Source organism: Limulus polyphemus, unplaced genomic scaffold, assembly GCF_000517525.1.
Source record: "Limulus polyphemus unplaced genomic scaffold, Limulus_polyphemus-2.1.2 Scaffold2012, whole genome shotgun sequence".
Lineage (NCBI taxonomy): Eukaryota > Metazoa > Arthropoda > Merostomata > Xiphosura > Limulidae > Limulus > Limulus polyphemus.
The window spans coordinates 163505-182562 of NW_013667622.1; the positions used below are offsets into that span (position 1 = coordinate 163505).

The 19058-nt window shown below is 30.6% G+C and overlaps 1 protein-coding gene across 1 annotated transcript in view; it reads left to right on the forward strand.

Moving 5' to 3' along the window:
• LOC106465649 (origin recognition complex subunit 1-like) overlaps positions 1-19058 on the forward strand; it is a 92151-nt gene that overhangs the window by 65335 nt on the left and 7758 nt on the right. Inside the window, exons 9-12 of the mRNA XM_013925884.2 lie at positions 3596-3767; positions 10991-11248; positions 11677-11796; positions 18333-18517. Coding sequence (XP_013781338.2) covers positions 3596-3767; positions 10991-11248; positions 11677-11796; positions 18333-18517 — 735 coding nt within the window. The remainder of the gene's footprint in view (positions 1-3595; positions 3768-10990; positions 11249-11676; positions 11797-18332; positions 18518-19058) is intronic.

Here is a 19058-nt window from a genome sequence, read left to right on the forward strand (position 1 = left end):
ATTATAACACAAATGTTTATTCTGATAGCTTAATATATAACTATTATATATATATATATATATATTTATTATTTTTATTTTATTGACCCTTCAACCGAGCTTGACTAACATTACAGAAGTTGCAATGACATGGCGCACGTGCACTCATGTTACCATATCCAGTCACATTTCAGTTATAATGCATTATATACATATATATGTGATTACTATTTGCATATAAGTTCTTAAATTTCAATTATTTTTCTTAAAACATAGAACAGTAAATAAAGAAATATAGAAAACAACCGTTTCTCCTATTTACGAACTTTGTACTTATTTGTTACTTGCTGTAGGTTTTTAAACCTTATCAAATTTCGCATCTGAAATGAAATATTTTTTTTAAGGTTTTATATTTTGAAATAATCAAAAATCATAAACTACTGTATCAACATGACCACCTTTCTGCCTTTTTCCTTGACTGTTTGTCATGGGCTTGTTGGATTGTACCTCTACTAATTGTTGGGAGACCTTGTCTGTGTCCTTTCTCCTCTCCCAGTACCTGTTCTCTCCACTCTGTTCCACTCCTTCTTTCTCCTCTGTCCTCTTCACCCTATTCTCATGCCTGAATGAGACCTTAATGAGGCTTACATGATACTCTGTATGCCCCATTGGCTTCCTCTTTATCTTGCTTCTTACCTACTACTACCACCACTGTTTGGATGTCTATCCTATGGTTGCTTGTTCTACTTATTCTATCACACTTCTGTACCACTCTTCCCAGTCCAATCTTTCCTTCCTCACTCTTTAACTGCCTTTGATTCTTTCCTTACTCCTTTCCTTCTATCTCTTGCCAATTGGATCCTTCTGACCCAGGTTATTTTGTTGACCTATTGGGATGTTAGGTGTACCTATTCACAGACCATTTGCTAAATTTCATGTTTAATTCAAAAGAAAATAAACATAAGACAGTTGAGAAACTTACTCATTCACTTGGCTCTTTTTGTGCAGTGTTGAACATAGGGCTTTCATGAAGGATTTCCAATTTCTTCAGTCTGTAGCCTGTCATTCAGCTGATTCTCAGGTCAAGTTGCATTCTGTCAATATAGAAAGTTATAGAAAAATAACATGGTTGAATTACGAACTGTGTCCATAATCACATCTTGGAACAATTGTACTGATGATAAACCTCAGAATAACCTATAGTTGTGTGACTCAGAACTCATTTGAAATTTTTAAAGAACTTTACTGATAGAAATTTGGAAGTAATTGTTCTGCAGTTTGAGAATAAGTTATGTTTTAAATGCCAAAACAGTAAAAAGGCAATAACTTTAAAATTTTAATTAAAATCAAGTAACTGTTACACAATATATATAGCATTTTCAGAGAATCTTGTTTCTTATTGTCCAGCCCATCCGATGAGTTCTGATATTGAATAAAATGGCTCTTGGGCAGTGATCCCCGTCCCACCAAACATGCTCGCCTCTTTCAGCCATGGGGGCGTTAAAATGTGATGGTCAATCCCACTATTCATTGGTAAAAGAGTAGCCCCAAGAGTTGACAGTGGGTGGTGATGACTAGCTGCCTTCCCTCTATTCTTACACTGCTAAATTAGGGATTGCTAGCGCAGATAGTTCTCGTGTAGCTTTGCGCAAAATTCAAAACAAATCTTGGGCAGTGACCTGTGGGAGAAAAAAATAGATTTGAAGTACTATTTTTACATTTCTCCGATTTTTAATTGAAACTAGAAAAATTAAAAAGAATATATTAAAAAAATATCTGCAGCTTCTGATTTTTGTCATAAATTTTAGTTCTGAAAATTATCTTGGTAAAGAAATTCTGATTATTATTCTCTAGTTCCTTTTTATTTGGTAAAATGTAGAACTTTGATTGGACAAAAGTGCTGTCCTTTCTGTAATCCTAACAGAAAAACTACTCTTCACATGTTTGACACATTCACAAACTTCCTTTGTTGAAGAACTTGTGAGTAAACAAGTTTAATATGAGATATTTTGGATGATAATCTGGAAAAAAACAAATTCATGAATAAAAATTTCATTTCAGAGGAATATCTGATATGACGCCACTCTTTGTCACCTATCCAGTATCTGAATGCAAAGATTGATCCATGAGTGAGTTCACAGGTGTATAAAACAATACTGAACAAAATCACCCACAGAGAACACATTGTCTGAATATTTGATTCTGATTTATTTTCCTGCAATTATTCATTTACTATTTACTACGAATGTTTTTTAAATTATAAATTACTTTTTTTGTCATTTATTTGTACTTTTGAACCTGCAAAACCTTATTCTTTTCAGTATTATAAATGATAAAATGTGCAAGTCTAATAATCCCGGTTGTTCATGAATTGCAATTCAGCCTTTATGTTTTGGTTCATGTTTAATTTGTGGTGATATATTCATTTTATTAATAGTTGCCATAAATAAAGTATTAAACCTTAATATGATTAATACATATTATATATTTTGCAATTCTTTTTTACATCAGTGTTTAGTGCACCTATTCACGAGTACCAGTATATTATGTACCAATAGCTGCAGTTCTTTTCACATCAGTGTTTAGTGCACCTATTCATGAGTACCAGTATATTATGTACCAATAGCTTGCAGTTATTTTCACTTCTGTGTTTAGTGCACCTATTTATGAGTACCAGTATATTATGTACCAATAGCTGCAGTTATTTTCACTTCTGTGTTTAGTGCACCTATTCATGAGTACCAGTATATTATGTACCAATAGCGTGCAGTTATTTTCACTTCTGTGTTTAGTGCACCTGTTCGTGAGTACCAGTATATTATGTACCAATGGCTGCAGTTATTTACACTTCTGTGTTTAGTGCATCTATTCATTAACAGCAACATACTGTGTATGTGCTTCTGTAAATGAGCATTTGATGAGAAAGTAAACTGATGATGTTATTAACTGAAAAGTACTTGTGTTTGTATATGCTATTGATGGTCACGTTTTTAATACAAAATAAAAATGTTAATAATATTATTGTAGTTATGTAAGTAGTTTCAGCACTACCTGAAAAAGGTGGATGTAACTTTTTTCAAAACATTGCATACAGGATCAGAATATTACAATGATAATAGTATTTTCTCTTTTGATTTTTTAGTAGATCTTTGTTTAAATTGTTTGTTAATTGCTATAGATTTTGAAAAGGCTTCACACAGCTTTATAAGTTACTGTAGTAGTAGTAGGCATTTGTAAGTCTTGCAAGACTATAGATTAGGCCTTAAAAAATAAAAAAGAAAGAAAAAAAAGTATAATTCTTCAGGCACTTTATTGTATGGCTGTATAGTTCTATTTAGGACATGTACACTGTTATAGTTTGAGCAGGCAAAGGTTGTTGTTGGGCGCTAAGGAATTCTTTCTGAAGGTCCTTTTTCTTCTGCTTGCTGAGTTCCTTTATTTTCATTTTTCTTCATGCCTTCCTTTTCCTAGCACTACAGTTTCCCAGTTGTTGACACTGAAGCATGTGATAATATGTACATATTTATACATGCAGGTAATTTGTTCTGAAAACACAATATTACATTCAGTGTGTATTTTATGCATCACCTTATGCCTTTTTTGTTGTTGTATTCAGTTGCATGTATATTTCTGGAGTACCAGGAACAGGAAAGACTGCTACAGTGCGAGAAGTAATGAGATGTTTAACCCAAGCAAGAGACAGTGGAGAAGTGCCTTTATTTCAGTTCATAGAAATAAATGGATTGAGATTAACAGATCCACATCATTTCTATTCTCAGTTGTTACAGGTTGGTTGAGAAAACACATATTAGTGTAAGATAATTTTTTCTATAAATATTTTGAGTGAAAAATAATATACATATGTTTCTTTGTTTATTTTAAATTGGGATAAGATTGTTATATAATGGTTAGGACTGGAAAAGAAAATAACTACTGTTACAGATAATATAATAAATGTAAATTACTTATTATACTCATTGATTGAAATAGAGTTTATTTAATACCATCTAATCCATTGATTGCTGTATTAAAACTACTCATTAATGTTATAAGATTGACATAATTTTGTGGTATTCCAAGGATAAACCATGCATATATTTATCTGATCTTTCCATTAATTGGAGATTCAATGACCTAGCATGCAGAAGAACAATAGTTATTTTTGATATGTGGAAGAAAAGAGATCAGACGAGGTGAACAAAAATATATATTTTATTTTCAGAAAAAGAATAAGCAAATAAATATTTGATTATTTAAATAAAAGATGAATTAAAATAAACTGCAAGTCATTACAGGGGGCAAAATATCCGGGTTTGCATTGCAAATTACGAATCAAAACAACCTCCAGTTGCGAATCATTTTTCTCTTTGCATATCATAGTGTGTGAATCATTCCTTTCTTTTGTATATTCTCTTTGAGACCTCCAATAAAACAGTGCAAGTGCTGTAATATTTCAGTCTGATATACCAAAGCTAAAGCTGATGTTCATTTCTTGGATATTCCTGCCAAATGGCACATAAAGTATTTTCACACACTGTCATGTGCATATCACATACAGATACATTTTGTAGATTAGACTATGATTAGGCTTTCTATCTGCGACAAGAGCTGTTACAAATTCATCCAAGCCAGTTGATGAGTTTCCCGTGGGAACAAAACTTGTACTGAAAGAGAAATTAACATTTTTCTGTACAGAAAACAATGCAATATAATATGTGATTTAATAGATGAAAACCTTGGCTTTTTATTGGTTGAAAATAATATAGTATTAAACATAAGAGAGAACTATTAACAAATCCTGAAAGAGAGGATGTGAGAGGTGGGTGTGGCAAGATGGGTCTGATTTTCTATTTGGTGGCTCTGTAACCAAACAAAATTGAAGGCAATGAAAATTATGCTTTATCTGTGTTGACAATAATATAGTAAGTAATTTATGTTAAATTTCTTACTTCTTGGAGGGGTGGTAAATAAATCAGAGAAATGGGGATGCCTGTAGAAAAAATGTCACATTTTTCACACTAGGGGAATTCAGGATCTTTTTTTAATATTGCTTATAAAATTAAAAACTTAAAACTTGTATACTATTAAAATATGGAATATTAGCTATGATTGTATGCTATACTAATTGGTATAACATGAACAAACAAAAAGTAGTTCAATTATATTTTGAATAGAACTCACTAAAGAATTTGTGATACACAATAAAGGATGGCTGTGGCATGAGGGGTAATTACTGCTGAAAAGTCACTAGACATTTTCTTCAAAAAGCCAAGGAGACCATGTGAAGAGGTCTCACCCAAAAAAATGAAAAGAAACAAGCTAGATTAATTTGAAAAACGATTTGTGGCAACCTTGTTCAGTTTCAGCATCTTCAAGTCAGTCCTTTCTCTGGTCAGTTGATTGTTGTATTATTTTGTGACAAATGAGATGTTTTATATTTCTTGCAGTTTTGAAGTTTTACTTCACATACCACGAACTACTTTTTTGATGAAATGCCATGTATGGTACAATTAAATATTAGGGTTTGAAGCTGAATAAAAGTGATATTAGAATAAGAACATCCCATTTACTTCCTTTTTTTTTTGTTAATGGATGTCTTTACAAAGAGTTACGACTTTTAGTGCTGGATTTAGTTACCATAATGTGTTAAAATGATGAATGTTAAAAAGACGTTAAGCAATATTTACTAATTGCTAATAAAATTTGATATTAATTAGCAGATTCTGCTAATCAAATCCACCAAACTATTTTGTCCCCTGTGTCGAGCACATATGTTTAGCAAATATTAAGTTAAATAAGGATGAGATTTCACAGGCAAGTCTTGACTGTTTCTAGATAAAAAATAATCTGTTTGAAAACTGCATTGACAATTCACCCCCTCTCTCTCTCTGAAGAATTGTTAATAGTCCGTGCTCCATATGACTCGTAGAAAAACAGAAAATAGTTTCTGTTTTTTCGACCCTGTTACAAAAAATAGTACATATGGTCTGAGACAGAATAACATCACTGGTTTTGCAATGTTAGGTGAAGGTTCACTCAGTTCTTTGAGTTTTTGCAGAGTGCATACTGTTTTATTGAGTGCACACTTACAGTGTAAGCAAGAAATATGAGTGCCACTCATTGTAATAGTAGAAATTTCATGTTTTTTAAAGGAAAAACTTGTAAAAATAAAGTAACACTTGTTGATTGTTTTTAGATATTGATTTAAAAATAAAGGAAAAATAATTAACACCAAATTTACTCAATAACAGAAAGGTCAGGTGTCTTAAACTAAACTAGAGCATAGGTCATACAGGTAAATCTACATTACAAAAAACTTTGTCAAAAGCAACTATTACATTCATTTTAACTCTTCTAGGGAGAAAGAACACCTTAATTGCCCTGCATATGAATAAGTATGAAATTGGGTATCTTCCCTTTTGTAATGAACAATATTAAACTGTTCAGCATTTGGTTTAATTTTCATTGTGTGAAAACCCAAGTATTACAGAATACTGTTTTTCAATTAATTAAATAATGTATGCAAGTTATTTGAGTTTTGCATAGTCCAGTTTAAATATGACCAAATTTCAACATGATTTATTAGTTTATTTTATTTCTTTGGTCAAAAATATTTTCGAAAGACCGAAATGAGCTTTTATGGAGAAATGAGTGTGTTTGTTAAAAATGATTGAAGCTAAAATAAAACAAGTGCTTCGACAAGAGATATTGTTTGTGTTTTGAAATTGATCAATATTTAGCAAGCTTAGGATAGATATGTTGGTACTCATCCAGTGTAAAGGGTGGTTTCTCAGGGTAATTCTGTTTCCCATACAACAAAATAACTGCAGATAGTTTTAATAGCTTTGCACCATAAAGCCACAAATAAACAAAAACTTTTAACTTCATGTAATTAATATGTATGCTTACTGAGTTTCACATTTATATGTATGTAATTATATTACCTTTTTAGAAGAAAAATTAATAAAGTGATAAAAGGGCTTGTAATTTTATAATACAAGGTTTAATGGAGAATTATCATAAAATGTATTCTCTTTAATTAGAACAATACATATATATAGACCTAAATGTTTGTCATATACATATATAGTGTAGTGGTAAATTAAGATAAACATTGGTAATATTAAAATAAACCAGAGTTTCCTGGTGTTTTCTAGAACAAGTTTTGTGTGCATGGAACAATGTTTACAGAAGAAAATAACTTAGAAAAGCTGTATATATCTAATTTATGTATTTCTAAATACACAGATTTAATTACGAAAGGTTTGTACACACACATTTAACAAAGTTAATACAAATTTGGTTGGAGCCTAGTTTTAGTCAGTAAATATTTTTTCCTTGATAAATTAAGAATACTATTTTAAATATAAAGTATATTTTGACCTTCAAAAAGCCCATGAAATTGATTGCTAAACACTTTATCAAAGTATTCTATACATTTTATAAATATATCAAATCTATCTTTAGTTAAGTGTGCAGCTGAAAAAGACATTATAGAAAAATCTAAATGTACTGCCTAGACACTGTATGTCTAAAATACATAACTTTAAGAAAATTTAAAAATGTATCACAAATGTCATAGGGTGAGGTGGGAATGACCCTTCACTTCCACCCCCTTGCTTCTCATTGTGTTCAGATACTATCCTGGTTCTTTCCACCCCCTTGCTTCTCATTGTGTTCAGATACAAATTAAATGTGAAAGATATCTGATAGTTTTAACCAAACAAAAAAAGTAATTGTCTCCAATTTGGGTTCAGTTATTGATATCCCAAGATGGATTCTACTGTAGAAATTGTCAGCTAGTTTTGTTTGTGCAAACAGCTGAGCTAAGTCCTGTGAAAGAAAACATCAGTTGCTTGCCATATTAAGCTTTAAAGAAATGGACTGCATGTGTGCTACTGAATATGCATTTGGCATTCCGTGGTAAACTATGGATCTAATCTAGTAAATCTACTGCCACTTTAAATGAATCAAACAATATTTTGTGTCTAGAATGCAGTTGTTTGAGTGGAACTAGAGACATTCAGTTATTCAGCTTCCTGATAGAATATTCACTAGAATTAACACAATCAAACTAGTGTTTGAGCCATTATACTGTGTCCAAAAACAAATGAGCTCTTTATGCTCAGGATTTTACATAATTTTAACTGAATTCAGGGATATTAATTCAGTGAATTGCTTCGTGGAACCATTGGATAAAATGTCATCGCACAGATACGTGGGATCACGTCTGATAAAAAAAAACAACATTGCATGGGCTTTCTTGAAGCACCAAGGATATTGCCAGGGCTGAAATTGAGCTGATGTTCAAGAATAGTATAATTCAACCTTTCTGAGAGTTCTTGATCATTTCCATTTGTAATTGTTAGAAAACAGGAAAGAACATCAAGGCCCTGTTTGCACTTTAGGTGGGTGTATATAGGCAAAAGTTATTTCGTTTCGGAGCTGTTTAGTGGTGTCACAGTAAAATATTTTTCAGGATGTTGAGTGATAACAACTCAGTTGATTGATTGAAAGATCAAGAGTTGGAAGAGTGTTACAACCCTTTATGAACTATTAGATGCACAACTTGAAAAGAAGATATTCTCAGATACATATAAAACTCTAGGAAATTAGTAACTGATTAATGATAACTGGAAGTTCTGAAAAAGACTGCAATTCTTGCTTTCCATCAACTCTGGTTGTGACAAATGTTGGCAGAGGTTTTTCCAAGCACGATCCCTAGATAGTAGATAGGGACAGTGGAAATCTGTAGTTAATCAGGGTAAAGTATATATCATTTTGCTAAATTTTTTTCCCACAGTTATTTTTTTATGTTTATGCAAGGATATTTGATTTTCGTGTTTTCTAGATGGCAGTGGTAGCAGGAAAGAACAGCATCTCAGATTCATTGCTGTATTCTGTCAGTGATTGTTTTTTACTTCTACGACACTGGAATTGTAGTTTATACTTAACACAAAATGTGATCTGAATGTATGATTGGAAAGGCCATTTCTGGTTAATTCCATTCATGATTACATTTGTCTTCATGGTATCATTGGGACTGGGATTTAGTAGCAAAAACATAATAAGTAAAAATAAAGATAGCTGTAATTCGTTGCTGTAAATATATATTTATCTCCAGTTTGGTGTAAAGCTGTGTTCACTTGAAAAACAATGTTATTCTGTGATCAGTTGGTTATGATTTACATTTATATTGTTTAGTTTATTCATTTAGTTCAGTTTATTCTGTTCAGGATTATTAAATAATTTTGTTTAACTTTATTATTCTTTCAGTATGATTTTGTATTCAACTATATTGGATTTGTATTAATTCCCTATCCAGGTCCCCTGATGGGACAACAGTAAGTTTATGGACTTACGACACTACATTCTAGGAATTAATTTCCTGTAGTGGACACAGCTGATAGCCCAGTGTGGCTTTGCTCTAAAACAAGCAAACAAAAATCCCTATCCAGTTTTTTTATCTTCTAAGATTTTGTTTAAACTTTAAATTTCTGTTGTTGTATAAATATCAGTAGTTATGCATGTATTTGTTTAGATTTAATCGTAGTTGTTTTGTTTAGTTTTAAATGTGTTTCGTTTACTTGTATATAATTTTTATTTTATTGTGCTGTTGAAGCTTATGTGGTTAGGTGCTTGTTATCTTTGTTGTCTTCATGTAACCATCATGGTGTTGTGTGGGTAATTAGAGGAATTTCTGATTTGGCTAACTGTGAAATGCCTTGGTGTTTCAATTTGACACACCTGTTATATGGTTTGCATATAACAAATAAAGTGAATGTTTGAAACTGATTATACAGCAGCTTCTTATTTAATATTTATATGAAAATGTGGATTTCAATTATTAACTTTTCTATAAAGCATTTATTTTATAAAACTATAAAGTTTGTATCTGGTTTGGTTTGAAAAACACCCCATGCAAAATAACTTTTATCATTCCAAAATTATAAACAAGCCAACTTTTTTTTTCTAAATTGTTAATTGCAAAGTTTTGTTCAATATATGCAGTAACTTTTATAGCTGTTTCATACTCATATATAATTTAACCTTTGTTTTCAGTGATTTTTGCACTTTCAAGCAGTTTTGTAGGCTATTAAGGCCTAATATGAATACAGCCTTACACAGCAGTATTGTAGGTGAAACAGAGTATGATACAGTCGAGTGCAAAATGGTCTAATGAGAAATATTTCCTATCATATTGCAATGTCATAATTCAAATGAAGTATAAAATGATAAAGCAAGCTTTTGGCAAGCTTTAAAAAAAAATCAAGACTGTAATTATTATGTAAGTTGTTAAGAGTTACTTTTTGTCTAGAAACATGCCACCAGGCTAATATTTTATCATGTTCTGATCTCTATGCAAATTACTGATAAACTGGAAGTCATATGGCTTTTACAGTTGAAAAAATTTTTCATTATATGTTTAGATCACAAACCTGTGATCATTGAGATATTGGCAATTACATCACAGTTGAAGTTGAGAAACGGTGATTGGTTAAAATTGATAAAACTACATATTTATTGAAGTTACAAGGTTTAAAGTAGTGCTGTTTTGTTCAAAATCTCCTCCTAGGAGCTACAAGAGCCATATTTTTCTCAGAAAAAATTACAGAAATTTACATACATTAATGTTTAGTGTTTGGAGCACACTGAAATCAACTAAAACCATGCTAGTATTAGTAAAGACCCCAGCACTGGTAATTATATGAATTAAAAAAAAAAATTTATTGTTGTGTTCACCAAAAAGTGGTTTTATTTCACCCATTTTTGACAGTATTTTCTATAATTATAGACAAAACTGTGTACAACATAACTCTCTCTGATGATCGAGTGTAGTGTCAACATATTACTCTTGAGTATTTTGTAATTTTTCATTTTACCATTTAGTTTTAAAGTATGTGCAAAGTAAAAGGTTCTATGTATAACAAACTAAAATTAATATGACTGAGGAAATGAAAGTTATATATAAAAAGATTATCTTAGTGAATGATTTATTTTGTACGTTAAGGAACTGACCCATGAAAAAGCAACAACTTCTCATGCTGCTGAACTTCTGGAACAAAGGTTTACAAAGCCGGGGCTTAAAAGAGATCATGTGGTCCTTCTAGTTGATGAACTTGACCTTCTGTGGACTCGTAAACAGGATGTTATGTACCATATTTTTGATTGGCCTACTTATCCCCATTCTAAATTTATTGTGATAGCTATAGCTAACACAATGGACCTGCCAGAAAAAATTATGTTGAACAGAATATCTAGTCGATTGGTAAGATATTCATGGCGTAAAAAAATTTCTTTTATGCATATTATAATGCTATCAGAATTTATAATTTAATGGTAAAATATATTTATATCAATGTAATTAACTTACCATGTAGAATATTGTAATGAATTAGTAAGATATGTTTTATTTAAAAGCTAATATAATATGATTTGGTTGCTGTAATGACTGTTGTTTTGTGGTTATTATAATGTGTTTACATTGAAGAAAGTATAAAATGGAATGTAGGTCATACAATTTTTAAATTAATTTTGTATGATAAAAAAAAAATCAACTCTTTGGGGTTTATATGAAGTGTTTTTGTAAATGCACACATAATGCTTGTGGGTATACTGAAATGTTTAATTAAGAACATATAACATCTGTTAACTGATATACCTGCTAGGCATTTTAACCTTCATCTTATTTTGCAGGGACTGACAAGGATAAGTTTTCAACCCTACACTCACAAACAGTTGCAGGAAATAGTAATGTCCAGAGTACAAGGGTTGAATGCTTTTGACCCTGATGCTGTTCAGTTGGTTGCCCGAAAAGTATGTTTATTTGAATTTTATTTCTGAACTTTGTCTCTTTTTTTATGATGTTTTTAACCTGTAATCTTATGGTGTTCTTGGTTAAACTGATTTCTGCATGGAGATTTGTGCAACATAATTGCAGAGTGAATCTGAATTTAATCAAATAACTGAGTTTAAGCTAAGAAAGTGAATATACTGGGCACATGGTGTAAAGTATAAACAATCATTCCTTAAATTGCTAAGTGTGTGTAGAACTAGACAGTTCTACTGGATCAGTTAACAGTTATATTCTCACAAGATGACCTTCCATCAATCAACTCTCTCTACTTTGACAAACACTGACTATTCATATCAAACGGGGAACCTCCAGATATTGTCTACTTGGCCAGTGAAGGACACTGTTATCAATGTCCTATCTTATACATTGTGCAATGTTGAAACAATACAGCCATGAGTAAAGTAGAAACTATCTGCTAGAGAACAACATAAGTGACTAGAACAAAACAATTCAACTCTTTTATGGACCAAATGATTATGTCAAAACTACATAGAATCAGACTACAAGAAAATTTTTAAAAATTCTTATATTAATAAAAGATAGTGAAAAACATGTTTGAAATTCTACTCCATTTCAAGTGATTGTATTAATTTCAGTGAAAACCTTGAAATAGAAATAGTCTGAACACATTTTACAGTTATGGTTAAGAACAGATTTGTATTTTATTTTTTACTTTTCAATGTTCAGTTCTCACTAAATAAGTTAATTAACTAAAAACTCATAATATTTGATTAATTCTTAAGTACAAACCTTGTATTAACTTTTATTATTAACATGTAAATGCAATTGAAAATTACTTTTAAGTATTTATTAATGTTGTAATTTTTTGTCAGCTCTATATATGTTAATGTGGTTGGATTGATTTATTATCTTTTAGTTGTTAAATTCTTTAAACAATCTTTTCAAAAAATTATGCATAATTAGGATGTTAAAGTGATATTTATATTAGCTGAGTTAATGAATCCTATATTTTAGAAACAAAATCACAAGCCAGAATTTAATACTATATGTGTAATTTATAAAAGTTGATTTTTCCATTTATGGGTCCATAATTCAGTGTTAATTCATCGTAGAAGCTTATCCAGGTTATTTTGACTGATTCTATTAAATTTGGAAATGTCTGTGGATTTGGTGTTCTAAAGAAATTTTTGAAGATTAATTTCATTCTTCCATTAACAAAGCAAAATTTGCAATTACTACTTAAATTTGTTGTTGGTTTATTTTTTTAAATTGTAATAACTTTTGTGGGTGGCTTTTATCACTACCTCTTGTGTCTGTGAATTTTCACCTGTCACAAGATGCTGCATTTTTCTTATCATGATAGGGGTATGACTTGTTACAAATCTTTTTCCAGAAAGTCTTGGTACCCCAAATTGATCCATATTTCTTTGTTTTCCAATGCCATTAAGTACAAGGGTTATCCCTCTCTTGAAGATTTTAAATTTCCAATCTGAACACAGCTTTATGATCTTAGTTTTTAAATGTGTTGCTTTGGAAATGGTTGTTGCATACTCTTCCCAAAATAATAATTTTTTAAAATTTCCAAAAGCAATCAGTTTTTTATTATTTTGTGGTATCACACAATGTACAAAATTTCAAACAATGTCAAAATCTAGTTGTGATACATTCTGTTCCATCACAACTTTTCATTGGCTGTGGTTGTCATGCGACTTGCTGATTTGTATATTCATAATCATTTTAATATAACTTACTGAATCCTCTGTAGTGCTTTAATACTTTTTATTTATTGGTGTAAAATGCATAGACTGACAAAAAATGAAAACTTGTAAATGACTGAACATTACATAAAATTGCAGATTTTTACCACATTCCTATATTAAAATCATAATAAATTTGAGACTAGAGTAGAAAATCTTACTGCCTGCATTAATCTAATGAAATAATTACTACCTCTATCAAAACACACACAAATATTTTATAGATAACTTATAGAAATCAGACCAAATATGCATTTTCTTGATATTGTTGTAACTTATTAAATGTCATTTTTAACTAATCACTAATATTAGTTGTTCAAGATACTGAAACTATATTTCTTCTCTTATTGTCATGAATGAAAGTGGAAAAATGTATAATACATATGGTGAAAATAATAGTAAAGGGCTGGTAAGTTTTTGAAAAAAATCACCAAAAAGATACTAAAAATTAAATTATTTAGATTTCCATGAAGCTGATATATCTATATAATATTTCATGGTAGATCACACATCTAATCTGAATATCCAGCATCTGCGGCAGTGAAACCGCAAACAGCAGCAACATTGATATTGTGATGCCCTTCTTCTGGTGCCTTGTCAGTTTGAATCATTATATTCTTGCCACATATACATTTGAATACTAAGATACTTTTCAGTTCATGGTGAAATAAAAGAGCACTGTTTTTGGGCAACTGAATGAATTATGTGATAACCTCCCACTTCTGTGATGAAATGGACCATGTCAACAATTAATCTTCTCACGAGTCTCTCTAGGCCAGGATTGTTGATGCCAGTGCATGGTTATCTTTCTATCACAGTGGTAGTTCTTTGGTATCACTCAGACTGAAAAGTAATAGAAATGTATATATACACACACATATTGAGGTTATCTTATATCCTGGTAATAGAAAAACCTTTATGTTGATACATATAAATTAAATTTACACATTCATTCACATAAACGTACCTTTCTGCTGCTTGTGAGGCTTCAGTTCTGTCTATAATTGAAAGTCAGACAGAATGCTTTTCTCTGTGATGCTCTGAAAAAAGGTTTAGTGACTTGTATACCTATGTTTTTTAAAATTATTCCCAGGATTATTTCATCTTCAACTGGGAAATTTTCCTTTTGTTTTAGCTATGTTTCCAGCACATGTGTCAAGTACAAACTGTTGTAATGAAGTATTATTTTTGTTTGCAAGGGACAAGTGGACACTGTATTGCTTTGGTTACTATTTTGTTAGCCAATAACAAGCATTGTCAATACACCTAACCGACACTGAATGCTCAGTGGATGACCTTCACAATCAGTACAGCAAAAATAAACAAAGAGAGAAAATATCAACAAGATATCTCAAAAAATATAGATCTAAAGGCAATTATTGTATTTTATTAAAGCAAAATCACAATATGATTGTAGAGTGTTTCAAAAGAAAGGGTAGTTTTCACCTAAATAGCCTTCTTTAGAACAAAAAAACCATAGTGCAGGTGAATAGCCACAGGGTAAAGAGATAGTCAATGGTCAGAAAATAGGGAGCACAGAGTAGTACAATAACACAAGTATAGTTGGCAAGGAGACAGGGGAAAACTGTATATAAAAATGAATAATAAAAGAGTGAAAAAGAAAATACGGTACCTGGCCAAAAACAAACAAAACATACTACCATATTCTGAATCACTTTTCACAAACTAAGATTTGACTATCACTCTGAAAAAATTTCATGAAGGCTTATAACCATGAAAGAATTAGCATTTCTTAGACCTTGTATGCTACAATGTGGTATTCTACCAACGTATAATTATAGAGACCTGTAAAATCTATGTATAATTGACAGATATTTTATGTAAACACTAAAATGAGCCTATAAGTTTGAAAGACTATAGATGATATATAACAAGTATTTAGGAAAATCTTATGTTGTTGCATTGGACATTAAGGTTTTATAACTAAATAGTTAGTCTTGGTTTTTGTACTGCCATCAACAAAGATAAACTAAAATGTATTGAGAAACCTGATTTTTTTATTTTTAACTAATGCTTAATGTCATAATTTACTAACCTTTATCAATACATACCTTTGTATGCTAGTTTATATATACATGTGTATATAATCACAAAGCTATGACTTTCCTTATGATTACAAAAATATTTTCTTTCTTTCAAATCATTATTAAGAAATACAGTAATAGACAGTATTGCTTCATATTGATCTAAACATGTAATGTATGAAAATTATATCAAAATATAAACTAATAAGTTATTTATCACTGTAATGATATTTGGTAGAAGTGCAGATCTAACTAAGTATATAACAAAATTAAACAACATTTTGGACTCGTATTTATAGCCCGACTGAGTCCTAGACGTACCACACACTGTGAGATATTATGATGCAATAATGCTCAATTTAAACAATGAGAAAAATGTAGAAGGTTCTAGTAACACTATGCAACAATCACCAAATCACAATAATTGGACTACACAGCGTATGATTCATAAACAGTTATGTAAACAAACCTGTGATAAACTATCACTTCTAAAAATAACTAAATTTAACACTCGCGCTATACTTAACCTGTCTAAATCATAACACTCGTGCTATACTTAATCTGTCTAAATCATAACACTCGCATTAAACGTAAATCTAGTCATGTATATCTAACAAATGTTTTAATTTTTTTTATTTTGTATCTTAATTATACAACCAAATTACATGTTTACATAAAAAACATTGAGAAAAATATTTAGTTGTAAAACCCAATTCAAAAAAGATTATCCACTTAGATATGATGGAGGGTAACTACATACAAAAGATTTAACAACATGATTTTTATGGTAACTGAACTTCATGTTTTAAAATTCATTTAATAGAAAACTGTTACATAAATCTCATAATTTATACTTGTATCTAAATCTATAATGTCTTGGTTTTCCAACATTTAGAACATTTTATTTACCAATCTTGAAAGCACATATGGAACATCCTTTCAATACCTGTATAAAGATGAAAAAATCTTACAGTTTTCAGTTGTGTTTTTCAGACTTTTATGATTAGTAATAGTTACAATTTTGTTTTTTCATTTGAAGACATCTCTTAAGTTGAATTGGATGAACTCATTAAGAACGTTTTCAGAACTGAGTTGATTATATCTTTTAGGATTGTAGGATTTTTTTATTAGCCTTTTAAATTTTTTTATAAATAAGGTACTTTTGTGATATTTTTGATAACATATCTCCACTAGTCTGTTTTATGTTTGTATGTATGCCTCCTATCTACAAATCATTTTTATTGGGAGGTTAAATCGACATGAGCTATCTTTTATATCTGTGTTCCTCTAAGACCACATCTCTTTGGCTGTTGATTAACTGGTCTACTTATGTTTTAATTTTATGTTTCTGGGGCACTTTTAACCAGATTTAGCTGCTAGCACACATTGGTAAAAGCTTCACACATTTCCTCCACATCAAACTTTTCATCTTTTAGTCCCAGATGACCTCGGAGAAATATTGATGCCTTCTTGCAGGAGTGGTATTTTTATTCATATGCCTTTGCTGTTTTTAACTTTTAAGGACTCTCTTCGATGAATTTTTTTGGTTGCATACACATCCTTGGTTCCCTCTTTTGTGCTAGTTTTGGTTTATTATCTCTGACATTTCAAATTTGGAACTGTCCTCTTGTCATGTCACACTTTTGATAGACTGAGTTGAGACTTGATTGGATTTTTGTGTTAGTTTTGTGTTATTATTGTCTGACACCTCAAACCTGGAATCATATTCTTGTCATGTCACACTTTTGATAGACTGATTTAAGACTTGACTGGATTTTTGTGTTAATTTTGTGTTATTATTGTCTTCAAACCTGGAATCATATTTTTGTCATGTCACACTTTTGATAGACTGAGTTGAGACCTGATTGGATTTTTGTGCTAGTTTTGTGTTATTACTGTCTGACACCTCAAATCTGGAATCATATTCTTGTCATGTCACACTTTTGATAGACTGATTTAAGACTTGACTGGATTTTTGTGCTAGTTTTGTGTTATTATTGTCTGACACTTCAAATCTGGAATCATATTCTTGTCATGTCACACTTTTGATAGACTGATTTAAGACTTGACTGGATTTTTGTGCTAGTTTTGTGTTATTATTGTCTGACACCTCAAATCTGGAATCATATTTTTGTCATGTCACACTTTTGATAGACTGAGTTGAGACTTGATTGGATTTTTGTGTTAGTTTTGTGTTATTATTGTCTGACACCTCAAATCTGGAATCATATTCTTGTCATGTCACACTTTTGATAGACTGAGTTGAGACTTGATTGGATTTTTGTAACAAGCGAAACATGAGTAGTGTACAAGAATTAAACTGAACTGTTACCAACTTTTATCAGTGGAAGAAATTTCAGAATAATATATATATGGGTAGAAATCACTGAAATCTGTATTACAGATGTGAAGGAACAATGAATATTCTCTTAAGATATAGTTGAAAATGATTTCAGAAATTATTATTTTTATGAAATATGTTTTACTGTACAAATTAAATAGAAGCACATATAATCTCTTTTTAATTAAACACTTTTGTTTGAACTAGCTAATACCTAAAAACCAAGCTGAAACAAAAATGTTAAAATATTTGGTGTGAACTTGTGTTATTTAAAGAAAACAAGGCAGTTGATGATAATAAGGATAGTCATATGGAGTAATACATAAGTATGGAACTAGAATTCATTATAATAGGTTATTTATCATTTATTTACTTTCTGTTTCCTCACTCAGGTTGCTGCAATATCAGGTGATGCAAGAAGAGCCTTGGACATTTGTCGTAGAGCAACTGAGATAACTAAACTAGAGTCTAAACACAAAGCAAGTCCAGAAAAGGGCTCAAGACACCTTGTAGGCATGGGACAAATAGAGCAAGCTTTGCAAGAAATGTTCACATCACCCAAGATAGCTGCAATGAGGTGTGTTCAGACAGATTATTGAACCTGTAATGTGAATCATAATTATCAAAAATAAGGTTAAATTATGCTTGTAACCTCTTTTGCTAATCAATCAATAAAACTGTAATCAGTTGTGTGTTTGTGCATACACTTTTGTAAAAAACATTTGTATGAACTTCATTCCGATATACTGTTACAGTGCTTCTGTTTTTCTGTTTATATTCCTAATTACATTTAAAAACAATACTTAAGTGTGTAAATTTTATTACCTGAGTGTCAGTGACTTTGTAATAGAAAATCAAATACATCAACTTCAAGTGTTCTCAGATGTTGAGATTTAAAATTTTAAGATATTTTTAATTCAATAACATTATTGTCCTTCAATATTAGTATATATATGTATACACACACACACACTTCAATATTAGTATATATATACACACACACACTTCAATATTAGTATATACACACACACACACTTCAATATTAGTATATATATACACACACACTTCAATATTAGTATATACACACATACACATTTCAATATTAGTATATATATACA